This window comes from Protopterus annectens, chromosome 6.part0 (genome assembly GCF_019279795.1).
Source record: "Protopterus annectens isolate FY-2018-M chromosome 6.part0, PAN1.0, whole genome shotgun sequence".
Lineage (NCBI taxonomy): Eukaryota > Metazoa > Chordata > Ceratodontiformes > Protopteridae > Protopterus > Protopterus annectens.
In genome coordinates, this window is record NC_056737.1 from 1,985,049,312 (window position 1) to 1,985,076,566 (window position 27,255).

Consider the following 27,255-nt stretch of genomic DNA (forward strand, 5'->3'; position numbering starts at 1 on the left):
TAAGGCAGTTGTCCTCTCTGCAGCCATGAACCAGGTTTCTGTGACCATACAGACATCAGCATCTTCAGTGCAAGGAGAGCCTCCAGTGAGTGCATTGTCAGGTTAAGGCTCCTATCGTTTAGCAGCATGACCTTGAATTTTTTTTGACAGATCTTTTATGTTGGAAGATTTGTCTTTGGGACATTGCCTAAAAAAGGCACAACTGGGGAGGTGACAGCCTTGGACAGGATCCGGAATCCCAGTGGTGACAGGTGGAGGCTATTTCTGGCAAAGCATCGAGGCCTGTCAACCATGTCATCCCAGGCAGACAGATACTGGATCCCCTTGGAATGACACCAGAAACTAAGCCAATTGTTGAAGTCAATTATTTTTTGTTGGTATTGTTGTAACATTCTTGGTGAAGGTAGGATGCTGCTTAGGGCTAGGTTCATACCTGCCTGGGACACATACTCTGACAGCTCAATCATGTCTCGCTTCATATAGTCCAGGGAGGTACATCTCAAGTCATTCACACCAACATGGACAATGACAGAGTCATACTTGTACTTGTTGTGGAGAGACTTAAGGGTGTGAGTGATGTGGCGGATTTTGGCACCAGACAGATAACTGACCGTGACCTTCTCCTTGTCGAGCCCGGTGAGGGGGACATCGGTGTGTCTCACCACTGAGTCGCCAGTGACTAGTATGTTTGGTTTATTGTTATGCCTTATGGGCTACGATGGTTTATTATTTTGCCTTATGGGCTGTGTTTGTGAGACACTGGTATGCTGTCTGATATGCGTGATGTGTTTGGTATTATGTGTGGAATGTTTGTGTGTGTTTTGGAGGTCTCTGTTGTTTAGGTAAGTTTTTATTGAGGACCTCTGCAAAGGTGGGTGTGTGTTGTGCTTGGCTATGTGATGTGAGTGGTGCGGTGTTTGTGCTGGCAATCTCCTCTTTGTCAGGAGTACTGAGTGTGGCATGAGAGAGCATGGATTCCAGGTTACTGATGTAAATGCATTTCTCGCAAGTAGTAGAATTATGTGCTAGATGAAGAGGGCTGTCAGTAAACATTAGGCAGTTGCTACACAGTCTCAGCATGCCCATGTTGATCAGGCTGGCAGGACAAACTGATGGAAACAGTCCAGACATACTGAATACTTGGGTGGACTTATGGAGAGAGGGTTTTGATAAGTGTTTGTCCACAAGAGTGTAGACCACAAAAACCTTAAAGTAAAGTAACTGACCTGATGCACAAGTGCTAAAACCCAAACTAAGATGCTTAGAATAGCAGATGCATTTAATCAGGCTACTAACAAGCAGTAATAAATGCATCAGAATAAAAGCACTTGAACACTTAAGAGCACAGACCAAAAATAGGGTGATAAAGTAGGAAGAACACAATTACTGGAAAGGCATCTGAATAAAGTGTAAATTTTTATTTTTTTTTTATTTTTATTTATTTTTTGTATTGGAGATGGTGGAAGGAAACAGAAGATAGTTCAAGATTAAGAAGCTAAGGGGGTTGGCCTTCCCAAATGCTCTGTCTACACTCAGTAGACTACGCTGAAGAGATGAGATAGGGAGTAGTGGCCAAAATCAAAAAAGCAAGGAGGCAGTCCTTCCCAAATTATCTCACTGTACTCATTTGAGTGAGCAAATGAGCTAAAAATGGGAGAAGTGACCAAAATCAATTTTATAGTAGAGGCGATAGGGAGTAGTGGCCAAAGTCAAAAAAGCAAGGAGGTAGTCCTTCCCAAATTATCTCACTGTACTCATTTGAGTGAGCAAATGAGCTAAAAATGGGAGAAGTGACCAAAATCAATTTTATAGTAGAGGCGATAGGGAGTAGTGGCCAAAATCAAAAAAGCAAGGAGGTAGTCCTTCCCAAATTATCTCACTGTACTCATTTGAGTGAGCAAATGAGCTAAAAATGGGAGAAGTGACCAAAATAAATTTTATAGTACAGGCGGGTAATTCCAAAGCCATTAACTTTAAGAATACAACAACACCTGGGTGCAGGTTTGCCACCTATCCATTTTTTTCTGGACTATCTGAAAATCAATTTGAGTCTCCTGTAGTCTGGAAAACACTGTACACACTCCAGTATTCTGTTTCAAAAAGGAAACAGACTATCAGAGTTTGTTAAATTGGCTGATTAACTATGCTTTTTCACAGAAAAGCACAGTAAATCGGCTGAAAGCAGGCATCAGGAATGGAAAAAGAGGGCGTTCTCTGTCAACTGACAGCATAGTGACATCACAAAATGTCCAGAACTTGGACTGTAGAGGGGGCGGGAAACCCTACCTGTGTGTGTGTGTGGGGGGGGGGGGAGAAAGAATGCACACAGAACACAGAGGACAACTATATAAATGCAGTTCAGAGACATGCAGTACAGTACAGTAAAGTGCAAAAAAAGTATACTTATTAGTTGGTATATTAGGTGGTTATAGAATCCAGCACATCCAGGTAGGTAGCTCTACACAAATTCATGGAATGTAAGTGTTTGTGCTAGAAGTACAACTGAGAAAATAAGTCTCAGGCAATCAGATAAACACAGAGGTGTTGGCCAATGGCTAAGACCTTAGGTGGGCTGACTCCAAAGAAAGAAAAAATAACCCCCAGCTGAAACCAGCTACTGAACTACCCTGAAAAACAAACAATCCACACAGAATACAGAGGACAAATATATAAATGCAGTACAGTACAATCAAGTGCAAAAAAATATACTTATCTGTTGTTATATCCGATGCATCCCCTGGGGGCTTGGCGGTCATGTGATTGAACACAAAAGTTACAAATTGTGTGTGTACTTCCAGCAATGTTTATCTGATGAAGTTCATGTATTTTTGTGAATGAAAGCACTTATCTCTCATAGTTTTAAACAAGTTCTTATTTCAAAAAGTTTTAGATTAAAGTTCTTCTGTATTTTACCTGCAGCAGTTTGTTTCCTTGGGCCTTCTACTTGTATTTTAATCTGTGTTTCTTCAGTTTGTTTTTTGGCCTGTTATATCAGATGGATATAGAATCCAACACAGCCAGGTAGTTAGCTCTGCACAAATTCACAGAAAGTAAGTGTTTGTGGGGCAATCGGTGTAAACATTTTGCATATCATCACCAGTGTTATTATTTTCAATAATCGTTAGGAAAGGGCTGGCTCTGTGGAACAGAAAAGACAAAGCACTGCATGCAGCCAAAGCAGGCCAGATAAAGTGGGCCCAAGTGCTAGAGCAGTCAGACAAAGAAGGACAAGACTGAACCACTGAATCTCGCTCCCCATCCCAAAGAAAGGATTGTGGCTAGATCCCACTACTTGAGTGCCACTTTACCATTAGGAGACACTGACTTCAGAGCATACAGCGGCTACCAGAAGTAGCACTTCAGTGTTGTAAGCAGTGAAAAGCAGTGCAGATGGGTAGAACTGTACTGAAGTACACCCACCTGCACCCTGGAAATGCAATGTCTGCCTCAGCTATGTGCTAGCTGGCTACTAGAGGGTAAAAAAGTTAGGCAAGTAAAAACTTTCAGTTTCTGACTCTATGTTACACTGCTGTTCAAAAGTAAGAAGGCTTCAATAAACAAAGCTCCCCTTGAAAGGGAGGCTCCTTCTCATAAGGTGATGCGGCATGCAAAATACAGGAAATAATGAGAACACTGGAAAGGAGGAGACTGGCCAAAAATGTACAAAAATATTTGACAGGAAAGCATTCTTAAAACGGCATATAAAAGCAAAACACATCCTTGAGTAGTAACATTTCTTCCCCTAGTACCCTTGGGCTAGTAACTGATGAAACAGACCCATTCACATAGATTTCCTGCCCAGTCTGCAATGTTCTCCTCTGCACCTTCTCAGTCTTACAATTTATAAACAATGTAATTCACAGTGGGAGACATCTGAGGTTTCTCTGAAAAATTCCACCCATTCAGCAAGATCTCCTTAAGGAAATCAGTGTATAACTCTGGGCTGCTGTAAACTCACTCTTAGTACAATAGATACTTTTAGGTTTTGTGTAATTAAATTTAAAACACTCTCTTGCATTTCTGTGGTGTTTTCCCTCCTCAGAAGGAAAGGCCCAGTAGACTAACATGAATAATTCGGCCAACACCTAATACTAAGAATGATGTAAGTTAATTTACAACAAAACAACTTCAAAATACAGCACACAGAGAAATGCTGTAGCACTTACAAAAATTATAAACATTTGCAAATATATAGGACAATGTGGTCTGCTATTCATGCAACAGTTTTAGTGACATACATACCACTTGAAAACACTTAAAGAAGCACATGCATTTTGATGGCAAGACAGCTTTAAGGACCGGTTTTTCCCAGCATGCAGAAAGACAAGAAGGTACTCTGGTACTGCACAAAACACAAACAATTGATTTGTTAGCAAACACATAATGAGGTTAGTCATTTCAAACCAGCTCATTCAGAATATGAACAGAAGTAAAAATGCCTTTTTAAGGGTTGCTTCCATAGGTAAGCACAGACACGCATCTGCAGTCATTACTGTGAAGAGACATATTCATGTTTATACAAAATAATGTTAATGTTAAGTGCATTCTTATTAAACCTATGCTGATTTTGTTTATAATTACAGTACAAATAACAGAATTTTAGCAGCAGTAACTTCACTAAAAGAATACCAGGCATAAGCAACATGTCCTATGCAGACAGCCTCAAGGCCATATACCTGTATTCTGTCTCCTGCAGGTGGAGATATATGCCTGGCATACAAAGCATTATCAGACTCTAACCTAATGGACGCCCCTGCATGTCTACTATTCCTTCTCTGGAACAGGCTCCCCATCTATGTGAAGCAGGGAGCCTCCCTAGCCCTATTCAAGTATAATTTGGACAACTGGATGGGAAATAGGAAATTCATCCCTGGTTTGACACCCATGTCTCTAATGGACGCAGGCAGCCTATAAATGGTTCATCTCCCAGGATCCTGCTTGTAAATGTTTCACCTCCCTAGCCCCTGCTTAAACTTCTCTAGGGTACCAGAACTTGTCAGAAATTTGGGATGCATGGCTAGCCTTAAAAAGGCCCTTGTGGTTGTTAGCCTAGTACACACCTTTGAACCTACAGTTTGCTCAATACAGACAGAACTGGTCTTTATATAACAAACCCTTTTCATTGCTCATCTTCTGTGATGAACTCTGAAAATATAACAAAAGGTAGTATATTTGGTAAAATGGAAGCAGGTGTCCAAAAGTACCGAAGCTGATATCTATCTGTAATAGTGGCACATTGTAATCCATGCCTAAAAATATAACCAAATCCATGAAGTCAGAATTCATATGAAATCCCTGTGAAGGGGATGCTGGAGACACAAGAAAAACATTTACTTACCATGACACTATGACATCTCATAGAAACAGAGTAGTGTACATAATAGTTAACCATAAGGATGGTACTCTGGTGAAAGATTTTCAAAAAATTCCTATCAGGGTTCTGTTCATCCTTTCCTCCAGTCAACATTTCACTTCAATGGTGCTCACACTTCCATCAAGATAATGAAAGGATGAGTCTTCTACTGTCTTCATTTTCTCCCACTACAGGCACCAGCAGGAGATCCCCAAAACAATGTAGAGCAAAGAAGCTCTAAATAAGCAAGTAAAACATGAAAATCTATGTAACCTTTACATCTCCATAGAAAAAAAAAAATAAAAAAACAAAATGACTGCTCTCTCAGAAATGGGTACAAATTTAAACATTCCTGTTTTAAGCAAGATATCCTGAAATATCCATTTCTAAAGGAAATACTTCAAATGACTATTCTACAATTTTGGAACCATTTCATTTAGCAAATCCAGTGCACCGACCAGGTTTTGGGATGTCACATATTAAAGAAGAGGCAATTCACAGTATACAAACAGTGAAGCTATGATGCAGGCATCACAGAGTGAACCCATGTGCCAGCTCATGTACATGGGAACATAAACAGTGAAGCCATGATGCACACATCATAGACTGAAACTGTGTGCCAGCTAAGGTACATGGGAACATGCACGGAAAACTGGAATGGCAATGAAAAAGTAATCTTGTCAAAACTTGTTGGAGACCTGAAACCCACAATTAGGCTGTAATGCAAAGATAATATGAAAGCTGTGCATCAAATGGCAATGGCATAATGTTTCTACACTAAAATATCCCCACACACAAGATCAGTTTTGCAGGAATCAATAAAAGGCCAAGAGATTACTAAGTAGTGTATCCTCATCTCCCAGTGGACAATCTAAAGCATATTCTACACAACAGTCAAAGCAAATCTTGACTAGACAGAAAATTTATAATGTCCAGAAAAATTATTTTCAACCAGAGTTTCACCAGGGTCTGCCATGAGGTTCACAAGAAACTTAAGCTGAACATCTTCACTGCTTTCACGGAAGCAGTCAGCTTAAAAATGATGTGCAGGGTATATACATTCTGATTGCAGAATGACAAAACTAAATTTAAAATAATTAAATGTGGTTTATTTTAATTAAAAGGAATAAAGGCCTCTTTTTGTGTGCTTCCTGTATCCTAGTCACAGTATTTCCATAAATAATGTCAGCGCTGATGACATGGATGACATAGATCACCCTGGCTTTTTGAAGCTACATGTAATATTCCCAGATGGCCAGTGGACTTACACAGATTGCGGAATATGATAATAGTCCACTAAATTTCTTTGGTCATTTGTTATTACATCATGAGTAAAACTAAAATGATCATTAAATCAGAATACATAGGCCTTTATTTTATAACATGCCTTATAATGCCATATTTTGGAGCAAGTAAAATGTTTTGGCCTGGTCTGTGGCCAAATCAAGTGCTGCGTTGCACTAAAATTCTGAGAAACAAACAGCAGTCTTAGCTGTGTTTTGTTGTTGAACAACTTCCTGTTAGTGCCTGAGAGTTTTGTAATGAAATATTATGGCACCAAACAAACCACTGCTACTGTTTGAGAGTTTTATAATGAAATATTAAGGGGAACAAGGAAGTGGCCTTTTCTACACAGACAAAAAATGCTTTACATTATTTTTACTGCCTTATCAGACATTCTGCATTATACTTGACTTCCCCTGTGTGTGTTTTGTTGAGCACATGCTTAGTATGCAGAATACACTACTTGTCTGCAAGACTGTCTTACTGAGTTTGCATTACATCCATAGAAAAAAAATCACATATTTTACAGCACAAATGTATACATATATTATTTTTTACTTTGCAGGATACCACAATTGAAATACCATAGGCTGAAGCAAATAACATGATGGAGATAAATTCAGTGTTGTACTGCAATGAAATCCTGAACAGCAAAATAACAAGTATGAATTATGGTTGAAAGCTTTATTCTTACTGCTTGATAGTTTCACAGCAATCATCTTATAGGTATGAAGAAATGATGAATGCAGTTTCTCTTGAAATAGTAGAAAAACTGTGATGTACATAATGTTCATACATTTTTTATTTTTATAAAGTAAGACTTGTCTATTGCTGTTTTACTTCTGCCATTTTCAAAGGTCTGTCTGTCTTTGTGGACATACTGTAGTTAATTACACACGGTCACAGCAGATGACCTGCACAAACCTCTTTGAAGTGTATAATGGTTTCTGTAAGGTTCTCCAACTACAAAAAGGCTGAAAATCCCAGGTCTGGGGAATTTGTGAAAGGATATATGAGTAGCAATCTGGCAAATGTTTACTAGCTAATAGCCTAGTGCAGTGAGCCCTAACCTCCGCAGACTAATGTCATAACAAGAACTAATTCATTTAGCTAACCACCTAGAAATGCAATGTTCTGGAGACCTAATAAGCCTATATTGTTTTCATAAATGAAACAGATTATCAGTTTAATTAATGGGTTTGTTTCTTGTAGAGTAAAATCCAATTGACCTATGTACATCCCATAATACAACATTCCTTCCCTTTTATTTACTTCCTTGTGAAAGATGACAGAAAGTTGACAAAAGTCCTAAATAAAAAAACTTGCATACCAGGAAGGTGTTACCTCATATATTTGAGGTTTGAAGTGAAAAAAAATTCCTTCGAGTACTGAGAAATATACCTGGAGAAACGGTTAAATGGAAATAGCAGAAACATACATTTTGATGGATGACTAGGCAAAGCTTGTATTGAACAAAGACATTAGTTATTCTAGAGCCTGAGGACATGAGAAAGCAGCAAGGTCCAAGCCTTTGCTTTCAATCCAGTGGGAAAACATGGTCACTTGTTTTGCCATGATTCTCCTTTAGCCTCTTTCAAACCAGACAAAATATCTGCAGAAAAGGGATGGTTATTCAGAATTAACTGGAAATCCTCTCAGCAGTCACATTCAAGAACTTCAGCTCTGGATGGAGAACTCTGCCTTGTGCTTGTGGCAAGAGTTTATGTATATAAGCAGGGTTAAAGAAGAAGCCATGAACATCTGGGTTAGATGTGCAAACCAAGGCTATTTGAGCTAACATGGAGCTAAAATAATTAAATTAAAATTTTAACTTTTAACAGCATGTTTGGGATAAAAGGTTCATAGGTGTGTACTAGGCTAATGGCCCTATGGCCTTTACAAGCCTAGCCCATAGAAGTGCCTGGCATTGTGCTACCCTTCATTAGTTCCCAGTGCCTCTATCAAGTAGAGCCACTGGAGTGATACCCGGGGTGAACTTTCTATTTCCCATCCACTCATCAAGATTTCTCTTGAAGAGAGCTAGTGAGATACTCTGCTTGACATGTATGGGGAAGTCTATTCCAGAGCATGGTCAGTCTCTGGGTTATGAAACTGTCCCTTCAGCATGTTCTGTTGATTGTGGTAATAAGGTTGAGGTCTCTGGAGGATGTCATGTGGAGAGATTGGGATTTCTTTAGATGTATCATTTCTAACACAGTTGGGTCAGACATGGCTTTGTAAATCAAGCAGAGATCACCTCTTAGTAAACGATATGAGACAGAGAATAGCTGGAGTTTTTTGAGTCTGTCTGTGTAGGACATGTGCTTATGGCCTAGGATCTTCTTCATGAGGTACTCTTGTGGCCTCTCCAGCTGTTACAGGTGTCTAGTGAGTTACATGCCAAATGGGGCGTTATACTCTATGATTGGTCTAATGAGGGAAGAATAGACAGAAATGATGACCTCTTTTTTTCTAGATGCAAAACCCTTGGTAATGAGATGTGCCACATAGAAGGACTTACTGACCACAGTGGCAATGTGGTACTCGAGGGAGAGGTTGCTGTCAAGGCCATGGTTTCGACACCAGTCATTGGTCTCAGTGAGGCCTTTCTGTAGGATGTCTGCATCACATGGGGAGTTACTAATGGCTCCCAGCTTGCAGTCGTCTGCGAATATGGTCATCCAGAGTCCCTCCGTGTTGGCCTGGATGTCTGAGAAGTAGATGCCAAACAGGAGAGGACCCAAGACCGATCCCTGAGGGACTCCACTGATGACTGGTCGGCAGTCTGACTTGGAGTCCACTACTTTCACACTGTGTGTTCTGTCTGTGAACTAATTTGCAACCCACCTAATGATATACGGGTTGATGCCTAGTTTGGTGAGTTTATCAATAATTCCTGAGTGAGAAATGGTATCAAAGGCGTTGGCCAGACTGAGACAGCCTGTATGAACTGCCTTACCTTCATCCACCGCTGTGGTGACTGACTCAAAGAAGTCAACCAGGTTGAGCAACAAAACCAATTAGGTCCATGATGATGCGCTCCATAGCCTTACATATCAGACTCATCAGGCTAATGAGGTGATAGTATCCAGGGTCTGTAGTTACTCCTCCTTTATGGCAAGGGATGACTGTAGCAGTGCACCATTCAGTAGGGACAAAGCCTGAGGTGAGGCTGTGAGTGAACAGAGCACACAGATGTGGTGCCAGTTCACTTAGTAATTCATGTAGAACACAGCCAGGGATATTGTTAGGTCCCATGGAAGCTGTATTCTTAGCCTCAGACAATGCAGCTTTAACCTGTACTGCAGTAATGCAGGGTGCCTGGCATTCTTCTGGTATTGAGATTGGTCCTTTAGGGGGGGAGAGAGGGGTAAAGTTGGCACTGAATCTGTCAGCCAGTATGCTGGCAATATCTGTTGGCTCAGTATAGGAGGCACCATTGTGCAGTAACTCAGTGCAAATATGGGTATTGCCATGGAGTTTCTTGATATAACTAAAGGAGGCTGTGTGGTTGTTTTTAGTGCCTGCCGCAATTCTGCCTTCATAGCTGGCTTTGGAGGTTTTGATGAGGGATCTCAACTTTTTGTTGAGGCTAACAAGGGAATTTTTCCAGTCTTGGGACTTCACCTTTCTCTGTAACAGTTTCTTCCTTCTGTTGTAGAGTTTATTAATGGCAGGGGACCACCAGACTGGCTTCCTTTTTTGGAGGAGAGCGTCTTGGTTCTGTTGGGTATGGCTAGTTCCATGTATTTATGTACGTGTTCGTACAGTGCATTGGTGTATGATTTGGCAGTCATGCATCTATTTTCCATTGGCCACCTCTGTTTTTAGGAGTCCAAAGTCAGCTTTGGAGAAGTTTTCCATGGTGGATACCTTTTGCGGGGGGGGGGGGGGAGGCAGTGCAGTGGTGCTTGAGTAGTTTTCCCAGTTGATGGAGGGGTAGTTGAAGTCTCCTCGCATGAGAGTGTTGGGTTGGACCTTGATAGATTCCAGGGTGCTTAGGAACATGGAGTGAGAGTCTAGGGACATGGTTGGGGACCTATAGCAGGTTATGACCTGGATTGCAGTCTTACCCAATGTTAGTTGTATCTGAAGTATCTCAGATGCATTATGTTGGGCTACTAGTCTGGAGGTGTGCATATCCTTTATGAATATGGAGACACCACCACCTTTGGAGCTTCGGTCCATGTTTCGGGGCCGAAAGGTGTGGAATGAGTTATTGCCTGGTAGCACAGGGGTGCTTTCTGCCGCTTCAAACCAGGTCTCCATTACAGCACAAATGTCAATGTTCTCCATTTTGAGGAGTGCTCTGAGCGAGTGCATCTTGAGATTTAGACTTCTAGCATTGAGCAGCATGACCCTTAGATTGCATTTATTTATAGCTGTTAAGGTGGTAATTTGGTCTTTGGAAATCCACCTAAAAAGGCACTATTGGGATGGCAAGAGCCTTAGCCAGTACCCAGAAACCCAGGGGTGACAGATGCAAGCCATCTCTGGCAAAGCATCGAGGTCTGTCAATCATGTCATCCCAAGCAGACAGATACTGGATCCCCTTAGAATGACACCAGAAACTTAGCCAATTGTTGAACTCAATCATTTTTTGTTTGTACTGCAGTATCATTCTGGGTGATGGTAGGATACTGCTCAGGGCTAGTGTCATACCTGCCTGGGCCACATAATCCGAGAGCTCCACCATGTCTCTTTTCATGTAGTCCAGGGAGGTGCATTTCAGGTCATTCACATCCACACGGACAATGACAGAGTCATATTTGTACTTGTTGTGAAAACCTGAGTGCGTGTGTTATGTGAGAGATTCTGGCACCTGATAGACAACAGACTGTTACCTTCTCCTTATTCAACCTAGTGAGTGGGGCATCTGTGTGCCTCACTATTGAGTCACCTATGATTAGTGTACTGTGCACGGTGTTTAGCCTTAGGGCCTTAGGTTGAGGGGCACACTGTGGAGGTGAGCTATGTGTCCTGTGGTTTGTGCTGTGTTGTGGTGGTCAAGTGCGTTTCTGTCTTGGAGGTCTCTGCTGTTTGGGTAAATTTCTATTGAGTGCCTTTGAGATGGAGGCACTGAACACAGTGGTTTGTATTTTTATGTGAGAGCTGTGATAGTGGATGTTCTGGAGGGCTATGTGTTCCATATGGTGTGGTGCAGGTGTTGACCTTCTCTTCTTGACCAGCTAGTCCGGTCTTGGCTGGAGAGTGCATAGCTTCCAATTTGGTGATATAAGTGCATCTCTCACAAGTCTGAATGTTGGGAGGTAAGAGAGGAGGGTTGTCTGTGTACATGAGGCAGTTGCTACACTGCCTCAGAATGCCTAAGTGCACCAGATTAATAGGAGGAAGCACAGGGAACTGCCCTTTAATCATGCCAGGAGGGGTGGTCATAACTGCTAAGTAGTGGAGCTATTTCCATGAAGAATGACTAGTGCTGGTTGCTCTTAGGTGTGCTATAATAATTGCTACAAACACCTGTTGAAGTGCAAAGCGATTAGGGTATTTGAAGTGCAAGAGAGAAATAACTAGCAAGCTCTAAGGGAAAAAACTGAAGAGCAGACTTTTTGGCACCAGTAATAGTTTACCTCAGCTCGGTGCCGCCGAGCGGAGCTTAAACAAGTGTAAACCCATGCAAACGCTGGCTTTTAAACCATAAAGTTGAAAGGGATGGAAAAGCTGCCCAAATGTTCAATAAACTACCATTTCTGGGCCAGAAACCACTCGGTAGATAGGCTGCATGGTCCTTACCACTCCCACTGATACCTAGAAAGCTTCCCTCCGACACAGAAAGACTTGGGGGGGGCTCAGAAGCTTACAAACAGTCCTGGATACAGCAAATCTACATCAGGATTAGACTAGTTACAGGAAAGGTGGGAAACAAGCACAAACGCAGGCTTTTAAACCAGAAAGTTGAAGGGGGTGGAAAAACTGCCCAGACAGCCACTAAACTACAACATCTGGGCCAGAAACCACTCCTCTTGTGGTAGATAGTCTACCTAGTGCTTACCACTCTCACTGATAAGCTAGAAAGCTTCCCTCCAGCACAGAAAGGCTTAGGGGGTTCAGAAGCTTGCAAACAGTCCTGGATACAGCAAATCTGTATCTGCACTTCAGTAGTTACAGGAAAGGTGGGAAACAAGCTTAGAACTTTTTTTTTTTTTACAGAAAAGCAGCTAAAGCAGCAGTAAAACAATTCAAATGCAGCGCAAGTTAGCACACTTCAGTGTGTAGCAATATTAAAGCAAATAAAGTTTAAATAAATGCAATTAAATTAAACAAAATGACTAAAAAATGCAGAAAGCAAATTAGGAAAAAATCAAAATGGAGATACCTAGAGTATCAGAAAACAATGCCTGCAAATATATAAATAATTCAGTCAAGCAAAAATTAAGACAGTGCAAAACTTTGAATAGTTAAAAAGTGCCAAAAATATACTTATCAGCTCTATATTTCCAGATTGTTTAAGAAGCACACTCAGTCAGAACACATGGAGATTCTAACAATAGTAGATTCTAGCACAGTTTTTTTTTTTTTTTTTTTTTTTATAAAGTGGAAAGGGAGAAAGGAGGTGTTGAGGGAAGGAATACAGTTCATCCTGTCTCCATCTGACTGAGGCACTGACCACAGCTGCTTATAAATGAGGAAAAGTGAAACTGAAGAGAGCAATTCAATGAGTCTAGTCAAAGGGCAAAAAGGTTCTCCTTTGACTGATGCAATATCGCTACCAACATTAGGGAAGTGTTTTTACCCAGCTGCCACTTGATAAATACTGAGGTCTGTCTGCTCAGATTGTCTGTAAGAGTATTCTTTCTCTTTAGAACCTAAATCATCATAGCAAGTCTGCATAAAAAATAGGTTTGACCCTATTTTCTGATACACCATGTTCCTGTTGTATTGAATTCAGTCTGATCTCTCCCTGGTTTTATGTCTGACCAAAAATCGACTAGAGTTAGGTGGATGGCTATCATCTCTGAGACTGTGATAGTGCTTCGTCTGAGAAAGGAACTACTAGCTGAGCTCCAAAAATACAGTCCAAGGCATCTGGAGTCCAAGTCTGAGTTCATATTAGAGGCAGAGAAAATAATACTTTACTGTTGGCAAACTAGTTGTGACTTTACTGCAATTATGGAAGAGTGCATTGTAGGAACTGTGCAGCCTACACATACCACTGCATTATTTTCACACGAAGTCTAGCATATGAGGGCACGCACCCATGGTCTTTTAGGAGGGCCCTTGCTCTTACGTTCTTTTTCTTAAAATATGGGAAGCATTGCATCATCTGCATCTTACCTGACAAATGGAAAAGATATGGGCTTCTGTTTTGGAAATGGCTCACAGGAATATCTGTGGCTAACAACGGAATAAGTTGAGTTTCTAAGAATTCGGAGAAATCTGCAGACTATGAAAAAGACTAGAGAGATCTGTTTAACATCATATGCAAAGTGGAGTTGCTAATCTTGTGACATCTAAAAAATTGTGGCTGACTGTGTGAGCTACTGCTTCACCAAAGTTACTGTACCCCTGTTCCAAGATGCTGCAACCCTTCAGGTGACTATAATTTAAAAAGGAGTTGCCATCTGCACAGAAGGTGTAGGGTGCCCCACACAATAACTTTAAACATGAAACTTTGAGAGTCCAAGGAAGTGTCCTTTTGAACAGCTCAGATTACAGATTTGGAATCAAAAAGTTGGTTTTCAAAAGACCAAACTAAATCCACTATAAAATCTCCTAATTTTAAGCTTGAATTAGAAGACTGCTCAGATATACTTAATATCTACTCCTGAAGCCTCAAGTGTATAAACATTGGAGGTAGGCATTGGGCAAACACCCTAGGCACAGAAAAATGGCCATAGAGCATGGAAGTGGTTTGACAGTCACGTCAATATTTAAAAATTAAAATAATGTCTGTGGGTCTTGCAACTTATTTAGTATAAGCACTGTTTCCTATGACTGCTACCTGTTAATTACCACTTTGGATCTACACTAGCTTACTGTCACCAGTTTAGTTTTACATCATGCTGGGCATACAATGAACTACTGATTTGCACATTTCAGACATTTGGTTCTGTTGTACTTAGATTATTCAGTTACATTAGATTTCCTCAGCATGCACCTTTCACATTATTGGGATAATTTTAATGTAGCTTTAAGGATTATAATCATCCGTGGCACTCAGTCTCTTTGGTTCTATTGCACTTTCAAAGCCAACAGTCAATCATTAATTCAACAATACATCTATTAATTCATTCATTAATTTGGGTTTACATCTTTGAAAAAATGAACAGGCAGTTGGCATTTTTGATCTGGACAGGGGACTCCTGGGTGGTACTGTGGCTGGTGGTCATGATTTCCAGTCACTAATATGGTGCAAAGCATTATGTCACCAATAATTGTGCTATGCTTCAGGATTTATTAGTGGTTACTGATGATAATCTCTGTTAGGTCCCTGTTTTCTTACTGTCCATTAATGGGTGTTATACCATAATGAAGAAGAAGTTTAGATGCAAAATAACAAAGCAGCAAAACACAGTTACAAATCCCAATGATAATTCAGCAGTTTAACAATATTTAAAAAGTACTGTGGTATGTCACATCTGAACTTCATTTAATAGTGATCTCTGCCTCTGCAGATCTGGAACAAGACTTTTTTGCTATTTGTCATTCTGTAACACCTGTTTTTCTGTAATACGTCAGGGGTTATCTCAGACCTGCTGCAGACCTGGCAGATGGCACTTATAATAGAAATTTTATTTGATGACAAGTTTGATTTTTTTTTTCTGGCAACAGTGGTGCTATCCCCCCTCCCCCAAGCTCTTTGGTATTTTGCACCTTCTGCTGGACCTGAACTGGAGGGAGATAATCTATGTAAGATTTCATCGATCACTCCTGCAAATGTCTCATACTTCTTATGGAATTTTCCAACCTATTTGACTATATCATGGCCATAACAGCAAATTGTGGGTACCTCCTCAACCTCTGCCCAAGCAGGTATGTCATGAAATTTCTTGGGCTGCTAATACTTTGAGGGAGGTGTCTCAAGTCTTTGGAGACTTAATCCTCTGCTTGTCAAGCTCCATACCTTTAGAACCTACTACTTCAGTGGCTTAGTGAGTAGCCTTGTTGGGCAGTTTCAAAAGGTATCTATATGCCCATCTCTCTGACCTAGCTTTGTAACGTTTACCTCATATTTACTACTCTTTATTAATGATACCTTACTTCATTGTACTGTAAGATCATTATCTCACCTGTCCTTATTTGTGCATACTTGCATTATGTCAAATGTATGTTTTATTTTTTAGAACCAAATTATGTTATGCTAAACACTTGAACATCTTGAATTTGAACATGGAGAGAGGTGTCTTTTATTTCCATGGTTACCAAGCAAGTATTCTACATAAAAAAAAGAGGAAGCAGAATCATTATTTTTTTACTCATTTTCACGTCTGTTTCTGATGACCGTCAGCTTCTGTATTCCTGGGTGTTTACACAGGCTATCACAGGAAGTTTTTGATCCATCGCCCTAATCCTCTGTAGTTGATGTAAAGCATGATGCTAACCTAAGCATGAATCACAGTGTTGCACCATTTGCATGACTGCTTACACACACACACACACACACACACACACACACACACACACACACACACACACACACACACACACATTTTACCCTAGCTACATCTAGTACTGCTTGCAGATCTAATGCCTGCCGCTGACCCAGTACAATGTGGTAAAGCCTTCCTAAAATTTGCTAGAAGTCACTATCAAAGTGTGTCCTGCACTCCCCCCCCCCCCCAGATGGATGAGTTGGTATAGGCTGCTTACTCTCATTCTCATCAACTGGTTCCTTCAGCACCAAGGTCACTAGCTGGATCCCAAGTAATCTGGTCTGTATTCAAGTCTTTATCCCTCTGTGCCAAGCAGCCAGCTGAAAGGTCAATACATAAAACTTATTTGTCTTTATGAGGCTGGTTACATCAAATATAGGCCTCCACAGTTTTTTTCCCCAAGTAGCAGAAAAAAACATTGAATACAATTCTCTGCCCTTCTCCAAAAAGGGCACTAATTGAATAATTCAAATCAAGAAAATGTGCTGAATCGCTCTACTTCAGTATACCGCACTTTTACTTACCCGACACTAAAGTTTCCCAGACAAAAGCACCGACAATTTCAGAAGACTGACATCCAGAACACTGACTTTGCACGCGAGATAAGTAACCGCGTGGCCATCCTGGTGAACTTTGCCCCTTACCCTCACAGTAGTGGGATCTCAGAGTTAGTATATTTAGTTAGGGGGGCAAAGACCCCACATAGGGGGTATGTGGCGTGAAGCCCCCCACATCGGTGGGTATAGTTTAGTTTCGTTAATTGTTTTTGTTCGGGATGGCCAAGCGGTTACTTACCTTGCGTGCGGAGTCAGTGTTCCAGATGTCGGTCTTCTATAGCTATCAGTGCTTTTGTCTAGGGCAAGTGAGTGTTGGGTAAGTAAAAGTTCGGTCTACTGAAGTAGACCCACTGAATCATAGGAAGAGCTACCTAAAGTTAGGTTTTTGTATATCTAGAATTAGCTCTTGAGGACTGAGGGTACAAAATTATGTGATGTACCTTATAGAGGCTACATCTCTTATCTACTAGATCAAACATGCACAATCCAATTACAGATAATTCTGCAACAGGAATTTGTTGGAAATGAGCACTGGCCACTGACTTGTGCTTTGTCACCCAGCATGTTACTTCACAGCATACTGACCAATTCTTTGAGATGAATAATTTGGACCAGAGACATGGAAGTGATAAATGTAGTAATCCAATAATTTTCAGACATAAAGATCTGTGTTCAGAATTTCAGGAAATCCTGAAATTCTAAGTTTATGCTTATTAAATTATGCTTATATGCGTGTGCGTACAGACACACAAAAAACACATGTGCAGAATCCGCCACTGGTTGATGCAGTAAATGACTGTGAAATGAAGCTTTTATCAGCCAACCACACAGAGAAGGAACATTTACACTATCACATCCCAATCCAGTTAGCCACACTATGAATGTATGAGGCACGAGAAATAAGCAGAAACAAAAACCTGCATCTGTCCATTAGAATGCTAGTCAAAGCAGAGCCAGTTCTATAAATCTGTCACTGGTGAGGTAAGCAAAGGAAATTCAGTGATAATGATGTAGTTCGATTTTAACAAAATGTCAAACAGAGTACGGTTGGGACTCATTAAAAAGACAGGGGGCTGCCAGACAGAAACCTGTAGTGATCCTGCAGGTAGGGATGTATCCAGAAATAAACGAATAACAACTTGGAAGCTGTAGAGGTGATGTTGCTATCTAACATATATTTTTATCAAACAGCAGGTGTCTTAGTAAAACAGTAATGATTTCTTAAATTAAAAAAAGTAATAGCTGCAACATAATGACAAAGGCATGCTAAAGCACAAGATAGTATGAAGGGAGTAAAATGGAATTTCTGAAAACTGAGCTGTCAAAATACATAGATGGCTATGGGGTCTATATAACCATGTCGACAGGGCTGTTCATCGAACGCCCTTATGCTGAGACATGTATACCGAAATACCTAAATGTCGAACGGCCACAAAAGCAATTTTTTTTCCCAGGGGAAAAAAATCACTGGGCCAACAAAAAACAAAACAAAGCAACAGACACAATGAAGCGAGGGGCTGTGCCCCCCCACACTCCCCTACTTAAATATACCATCTCCGAGATCGTACTACAGTGGAGGAAATGGCAAATTCCTGACAACGGCCCAGTGATTTTTTCCCCTGGGAAAAAAAATCACTTTTGTGGCCATTCGACATTTAGATATTTTGGTGTACATCTGTCAACGTACAGGCGTTCGAAGAACAGCCCTGTTGACATAGTAATATAGACCCAGTTGTTGCCATCTCAGGTCACGTACTACTACCACTACTACTACTACTGCTGCTATTAATGTTATTATTACTGCTACGTCTGCTACTCCTATTACTTCTATTAGCACTACTACTATTGCTACTGCTATTAGTAACATTACTGATACTATTTCTACTAATACTGCTGCTACAAATGCTATTAATACTACTGGTACTATACTACTGCTACTACTCCTACTACTACTATTACTGCTATTATTATTACTGCTACTACTGCTATTACTGTTATTACTATTACTACTTCTACTACTACTGCTGCTACTACTGCTGTTTCTAGTATGATGCATCCAGACCCTCAACATGCAGCAAATGAAGAAATACCAACCTAAACAATGAGACCGATGTCTTGTCAGCCCTCTGCTTTTAAGTCTTGTTCGTTCTTAACTGGAATCTATCCCTTACACATCCTGGAGATATTTTAAGTGGAGGAAAGGAAGCATGCCAATAAGTCAGTACAGTTTAGGCAACTGCTGTTTCGGTGAAAATCTTTCATCAAAAGCACTTTCACTGATAGTGGATTTTTTTTTCTCCACTGCTGTGTGACTTTGGAGTGGGTGCACTTAAGTTCATGGTGCAAGAGGGCTTGCCGTTCTACAAAAAGAAATTTACTCTGAGAAATACTTTCAGAGTTTTTGCTGCTGGAGAAAGCTGTGTTGATCTAACTTCATGATCCTGGAGGCAAAATGTTGACGTAAAAGAGAAGTATTCAAAACCTCTGAAGTATTTGGGGTGACAGAACCTCTGAAGTATTTGGGGTGACAGAGTTGGTAAAACTGAAATATGCTAGATGGCCGGTATAGAAAAATAAATAAATGAATGTCAAAAAGAAATATTTTAAATCTGACAAAAGCAAATTTTATAAATGTAATAAATGCACATCTACTACGTATATAATGTCACTGAAACAGAAAAGTTAAGATAAAAGCAAAATACCTTTTCCAGTTGTCCCAAATCCCAGTGATGGAGGAATTGTAAGTTTTCTTTTTTCTCCAGGACACATGCCCAGCATACCTGTATCAATCCCTTTTATCACTTGTCCAGCACCAAGTATAAACCACTTTGGGTGTCCCTCAGCTTCTGAACGACTGAAAATAAAAAGTAAGTAATGCTTATTAAAATGCACATAACATACTTTTAATCTGAATACAGTTTGAAATGTCACTTAACAAGGATCAAACACATAAATTTATGAATAATTTTACTGCACCAATTACATCAGGCAGATATAATTAGAGAAAAGAAATATTAATGAGAAAGAGAGCACTAGTTTGTACTTTTAGATCTCCAGGCCTCAGAGAGTAAAGCAAGTCTTAGACTGGAATATTATATCATTTCTTGCTTTTTACTGTCTCTGCAGATCGATTATATAATCTGAAGAAAATTGATACATTCAGCTATCTTAACATACAGATATACAAAAGAATACAGTATGTTTAAAATATGTTTTGATAGAGGTATGTCAAATGGAACTAATGACTATTAAATCAAGAACTTCTAGGAAAACAACCAGTTATAATATGTGGGATACGTTACAAAGTTTGTTAAAAAAAGACTTGGAACCATTATAATGTATTATAGTTATGTTAGATGATGTATTAACCTGTGGATGTCTATGTAAATTTTCTGTTTGTTAACTGCTTGTATAAATTACTATGTTTTATTGATTGTATGTTAAAACCAATAAACACGTTTAAAAAAAAAAAAATACAGTAGTACTGTTTTTTTTTTCTCACTCTTCACATTACTTCCAAAATCAGCAATCATAAAAACACACATTACATGTGACCTCTGTCTTAACTTTTTTTGGTCCTAATAACACCATCATACAATTTCATGCAGATTTAGACCTCATGCAACTCCTTGAAGAACCTTCTCATCCTAACATTCTCTATCTGCCCTTGTAATTACCAAGCAGTCCTCAAAAATCTCAAAGTACTCCCACCTACCTTCAGATGCCACTACCCCATTACTCTCAACATTCACAATGCCACTTTCAAATATGCCCCAATGCCCCATGACTAGACTCCTGCAGATCAAATTTTCAACAGAACATCACCAAACTAAAATCATACCTTTTATCTCTAGACTGATCTCCCATTCCTTTCTCTCAGGACCAAAACATCACTGCAGAAAACCTTCCTTGCATACTATAGACTCTTCAAAACAAATTCTTTCCAGTGGATGCTAGACTCTTTAAATATACACCAACGTACTCATAAACAAACAAACAAAACTTAAACTCTTAAAACTGTGAGAAGCCTGATACAAAACTCCCCTCAGCAACTTGCAGTATCCAGCCAATCAGAGGCCCAAAGCCAAATCCTTTACCTTCAAACAACTGTCCTTACATAACTTTCACAAACATTTCTGATATGAGGTTCAGCTTATGACCAGTCACAAAACCAAAAATCAGTATCATCCCAAAACTATTTTCAGGTGCAACAAGGGATATCCCCTTCTTTTTGAGTTCCTCTAAATTTCAATAACCTCCCCTAAACTTCCCCAAACCTCCACATCTACGTATTCTCAGCCTACCCCCTCCTTACTTTATCTCCCTCCCTCCCTTCTACTTCAAACACATTACCTTCAAAGATGAAGAAAACCACCTAAAAGACATTCATACAGATGCCTCTCCTGGCACTTATAATCTGATTTCATGGTTCCTATATCATATCACATGTGCAACCTATGCATTAAATTAAACCTTATGTCTAACTTTTTTTTTTTAACCAGCTTTTAGGAAAATGTTAAGACATCATATATAGGGTCTATATCACTTCAGCGAATACTCGGTTCCGTGAACGGCATTTTCGATTCACTTACATCGAACATGCCATTTCTCGAACTGTTCATACTGAGATTGCAGTATGGTGAAGATTGGGAAATTTGCCCTTTTCTCACTGTAGTGCGATCTTGGAGTTGGTATATATAATTAGCGGGGGGTGTGGGGGGCACAGCCCCCCACAAGAGCAGATTTCGATGAATGGCATTTCCGATGAAATGTCATTTGCTGAACTGTCACTTCACTGAAGTGATATAGACCCCATATATACCCAAATAACAACGTACTTACAATACTACCTCATATCTAAGAAGCAGAATTGATGTTAGTCTGAGTGAAGCACAGTGACTATTTCCTGGACCCTCACTGATGAAATCTTACTAAACTTGGGCAAAGAAAACTCACTGGTGCTCTCTTTAAGGAACATGCTCATGTATTTGATCTTGCTGACCATGCCATATCTCTTTCACAATTGAGGAGTCAGCACAAGCATCTACCTGGTTGAAAGACTTTCATAAGGTGATTTTATTTAAAGTTAAAATTGGCTCATCCACTTCAGCAGATGGTCTTGTCTAATCTGGCATCACACAAGGTTCCAATCTAACATCCCTGCTTTCTTCTACTTTGATAAATAAACTTCAGTTTGATCTTTACATCCTACCTGTAATAATACCTCTCAAGTTCTTAGCACAAGAAATCTGGAGAAAGACAAAAATAATTCAGGGGCAAAGGTCCAAAAATAGGGACAGATTTTAAATACTGCTCGTATATACTTAGAAAGTTGCAGGAATAACAGGTTTTGCATTGCCATGCATTTTCTTGAAGGATATAAAGTCTGAAACTCAAATGTATGTCATTATGTAGTGACTTCAGTCCTTAGTGATTTGTCAGAAAACCACAAATTTCAAGATGAACGGATCAAAAATATAAGGCACAAATCTGGACATTCTGTGAAAATTTGGACAGTGCACAGTGATCCACTTGTAAGCAGCATTTTCTACAACAATTTCATAAAAAAGTGATGTTAGTCTTTCAGAACTACTGATTTGCCATGCTCAAGGATTATGTTTTTAATAAAGTGTTAGTATGTTGCAATATAACAAATCAAGGGGTAGCAATGCAACCGAAGTGAGACAATGTAATGTATGAAGTCATTTATGTCTCAATTAAAAAAAAAATCTCAACACAAATTAACATAAATTCATGAATATATAGGTTTACTTTTTTGCACTTTGCCTGTAAAATACATTTGAGCACAAACAGCAAGCACATTTCTCCAGCATTTGGGAAAAACACATCGTCTAACTGCTGCATGCACTAGTGAGTAGCACAACCATTTCAATGAAGTGTTGATTAACGGTTCTTGGATTGCATTGGTAGTTTTATGACACGAAGAGTATGGGGAAGGGTCTGTCAGTGTTCATGGCACAGTACAACAAAATAACAACATTTGTAAAAGCTTTTAGTTTAGCTACATCATTTTTTTTTACTTTTTAAAACACGAAACATCTTTACCAAACTATCACTTACTACATAGGCTGTGACACCCCACCACTGGCAAGAGTAATCAAGGAGCCACAATCCTCACCACTAGCACAACTGGGGGACATACATTGGGAGGATGACAAGTTGCACACATAGTATTCATAGGTTCATAGGTAGGTACTAGGCTATTGGCCCTAGGGCCTATACAAGCCTAGCCAAAAAGGTACCCTGGCTTTCGCCACCCAAGAAAATTATTTTCCTGTGCCCCTGTCAAGCAGAACCACAGAAGTGATCCCTGGGGTGAATTTCCTATTACCCATCCAATCATCAAGATTTTTCTTGAAGAGTGCTAATGAGGAGCTCTGTTTGATATAGAAAGGTAGTCTGTTCCAGAGTATGGGAAGTCTCTGGAACAGGAATCTATCCCTCCAGCATGTTCTGTTTATTGTGGTGACAAGGTTTAGGTCCCTAGAGCGTGTAGCTCGGAAGGATTGGGATTTCTTTAAGTGGAGCATGTCCAACAGCTCTGGGTTTGACATAGCTTTGTATGTTAGGCAGAGATCGCCTCTGAGTAGGCAATATGTGACTGAGTAAAACTGGAGTTTTTTGAGACGGTCTGTGTAAGGCATCTGTTTGAGGCCAGTAATCCTCTTTGTGAGGTATTTTTGCGGCCTTTCCAGTTGTTGTAGATGTCTTGTGAGGTACATACCAAAAGGGGCATTGTACTCTATAATGGGTCTAATGAGTGATGAGTAGAGGGGACCAATTACCTCTTTTTTTCTGGATGAGAAACCTTTTGTGATGAGGTGTGTCACATAGAAAGATTTCCTGACCACTGTGTCGATGTGATTATCAAAGGAGAGACGACTGTCCACCTGTGTCCCAAGGTCTCTCATCACACTTTCAGTGTTAAGTAGACTACCACCTATGTGGTAGTTCATGGGTACAGAGCTTTTACCAAAGGGGATGACAATGCACTTTTTGGCATTGAGCTTGAGACCATGCTTTGACACCAGGCATCTGTCTCAGAGAGGCCCTTTTGTAGGATGTCCACATCATTAGGAGTTTCAATTATGGCTCCTAGTTTGCAGTCATCTGTGAATTTAGTTAGCCAAAGACCTTCTGTGTTAGCCTGTACTTCAGAGAAGTAGATACCAAACAGGAGAGGACCCAGGACTGAACCCTGTGGTACACCACTTGTCACTGGTCTGAAGTCTGATTTGGAGTCTGCTACTTTCACGGTGTGGGTTCTGTCAGTAAGCCAGTTGGCAACCCATCTTGTGACATAGGGATTTATACCTAGTTTAGTGAGTTTATCTATAATTCCAGAGTGGGGGATGGTGTTGAACACCTTGGCGAGATCTAGATAGGCTGTGTGAACCACCTTACCCTCATCTATGGCTTTAGTGACTACTTCAAAGAAGTCTATCAGGTTTAGGAGACATGATCTGTGTTTTACAAACCCAAACTTTGTGGGGTCCAGAGTTTGGAGATCTCCAATGTCTTTGTTTATGAGTTCCATGATGATACGTTCCATGGCCTTGCAGATGAGGCTCGTCAGGCTAATGGGGCGGTAGTTCCCGGGGTCTGTTGTGGCCCCCCCCCCCTTTGTGGAGTGGGATAACTGTCGCGGTGCACTATTCACTGGGCACAAAGCCTGAGGTGAGGCTATGATTGAACATGGTACTTAGGTGGGGTGCCAGTTCATTTTGTAGTTCATGTAGAAGGCTGCCTGGGATGTTGTCAGGTCCCATGGATTCTGTTTTCTTGGCTTTGAAGAGTGAAGTTTTTACCTGTGCAGCCGTGATTACAGGAACTTTGCATTCTTCCGGTATAAAGATGGGCCCTTTAGTGGGTGAGAGGGGGGTAAAGTTAGCACTGACTCTATCTGCCAGGATGTTGGCAATATCAGCTGGTTCTGTATATTTAGTGTCATTGTGCTGTAACTCAGAGCAGATCTGAGTGTTGCCACTGAGATTTTTTAACATAGCTATAGAATGCTTTGTGGTTGTCTTTACAATCAGTGGCAATTTTGTTTTCATAAACTAGCTTTGGAGGATTTTATGAGGGATCTCAGCTTCTTACTGAGGCTGTCCAGGGAGTTCCTCCAATCATAAGATTTTACTCTTTTTTGCAACAGTTTCTTTCTTCTGTTGTAGAGTTTGTTTATGGCAGAAGACCACCAGAGTGGCTTCCTTTTTTCAGAGGATAGCATCTTGGTTCTGTTAGGGATAGCACACTCCATGCACTCGTGTAAGTGTTTATAAAGTGCATTTGTGTAGGATTCAGCAGTCGTACCTCTACTGTCCATCTGCAAGGGTGTTGTGAAGTTTGCCACTTCTGTCTTAAAAAGCGTGAAGTTGGCTTTAGAGAAATTATTTTACGGTTGTTTTCCTAATGGGGGGTGGGAGCAGGATGTGGATGTCTAGGGTGATTAGCTTGTGGTCGGATCTGACCAACAAGGAGCTGACCTCTGGTGTGGAACACCGGTCACCCATGTTGGTGATGACCAGGTCTAGGATATTGCGGCCCCTGGTGGGGGTGTGGATAAGTTGATCCAAAGCGTTGGAATTGATGATTTCCAGAAAACGAGCAAAAGAGTTGGTACATGAGTAGTTTTCCCAGTTAATGGTAGGATAGTTGAAATCACCCATTATTAGAGTGTTGGGTTGTACCTTAATATTTTCCAGTGTATCAAGAAAAGAGGAGTTGGAATCCTGGGGCATGGTGGGGGTCTGTAGGAAGCTACAATCTGGATTGCGGTTTTGCCCAGAGTTAGTTGAACTTGGATAATATCGGATGCATTATGCTGAGCAACTAGCTTGGAGGTGTGGATATCCTTAATGAATATGGACACGCCTCCACCTTTAGTGTTTCGGTCCAGGTTTGGTGGCCGAAAGGTGTGGTATGAATTATAGCCTGGTAATGCAGGGGTGCTCTCTGGTGCTTTGAACCAGGTCTCTGTCACTGCACAGATGTTTAGACTTCTAGCATTGAGTAGCATTACCCTCAGATTTTGCTTGCTTGTACCTGTTATGGTGGTGAATTTGTCATTTGAACCTTGCCTAAAAAAGGCACTATAGGGGTGGCAAGAGCCTTTGCCAGTATCCGGAATCCCAAGGGCGACAGGTGCAGGCCATCTCTGGCAAAGCAGCGTGGTCTGTCGATCATGTCATCCCAGGCAGACAGATACTGGATTCCCTTAGAATGACACCAGAAGCTTAGCCAATTGTTAAATTTCCAGATGCAGCTCTCTGCATCAAGTACAATTTCCCTTAAGAGCACACAGAGACCACATTTAGTCCATGGCTGGTTTCTCCCTCTTTCTCCAGATCCCCAGTAAGACTCCCCACTGGCACAGCTATAGAGTTGAGATCTCAGCTGACTGGCCAAGCCAAGACCTCCAGCATCCTTTTTGTCAAACCAGTGCTTTGTTTCCCTGCCCAAGTAGCTGACACACACACTCTTTGAGGTTTAATTTATACACAAACACACGCACACACACACCTGGGAAAGGGTGGCACAGGTTTACTAACTATGCCCCCTTTTTCCCAGAATATAAGGTAGTTATCACTGCCACCAGCCATGTCCTTATCAGCTACTTTAAGGTCCTTAACAAAGGGTGTCCAATCTTACTCTGTAATGTTACTATTAATCCAAATGGTGGTTTGAGCAAGAGCAAGGCTATTATCAGTGGCCCAGAGTGTCACCAAATAAATATGCAAGTACTCTCAGAACTTAAATAGGTCTTACAAATATCAGCCACAATGAAAGGTTTAAATATATCTAATAATAAATAATAAAAAAAGAAAATACTCAGTATATAATCACAGTTACATCAGAGTTCAAAATCACAGGAAATACTTAAAACAACATTGCAGAGCAGTCTCAAATAAATAAAGAAAAGTATCTAAATTAAGCTCAGCTATATTCCTGACTATATCTAAAATAATTATATTGTTCCTGAGCAGGCAGGCAGATCTGGTGAGTGGATATTCTTGTCAGGTCAAAGACAAAAAACAAAATGCTCAGTCTCTCTCAGAGACTTTCCAAATGAATATCCCAAACATTACTGCTGGGATACTTGCAGAATGACATAATTTCTTGTCATCTGATTTTAGTTACCAGGCGCAAAAACAACAGCATTTAGCATCTACCTGTGAAAATACACACTTTTTTTTCCCCTTAGATCTAAGGTAGATCCTGAAAGTCAGAAAACAATAAACACTTTCACATCTCAAGCCTAGTAATTATTTATCTTACAAGGCAAAACAGAGAACTCCCTAGTATAGACATCATAGACTGTCATAAAGTAATTTAAAATTTGAGCTATTTTTTTCTGAAATTAACCTCCTGTGTTCCAGTTTCCATTGTTAAAATATATTTATCTAAACAGTTACAATGGTGTATA

At 40.3% G+C, this 27,255-nt stretch overlaps 1 protein-coding gene across 1 annotated transcript in view; it reads right to left on the reverse strand.

Annotated features, from left to right (window-relative positions):
• FKBP7 (FKBP prolyl isomerase 7) overlaps positions 1-27,255 on the reverse strand; it is a 162,597-nt gene that overhangs the window by 71,703 nt on the left and 63,639 nt on the right. The window contains exon 2 of the mRNA XM_044075273.1: positions 19,511-19,662. Within this exon, the coding sequence (XP_043931208.1) occupies positions 19,511-19,662 (152 nt within the window). The remainder of the gene's footprint in view (positions 1-19,510; positions 19,663-27,255) is intronic.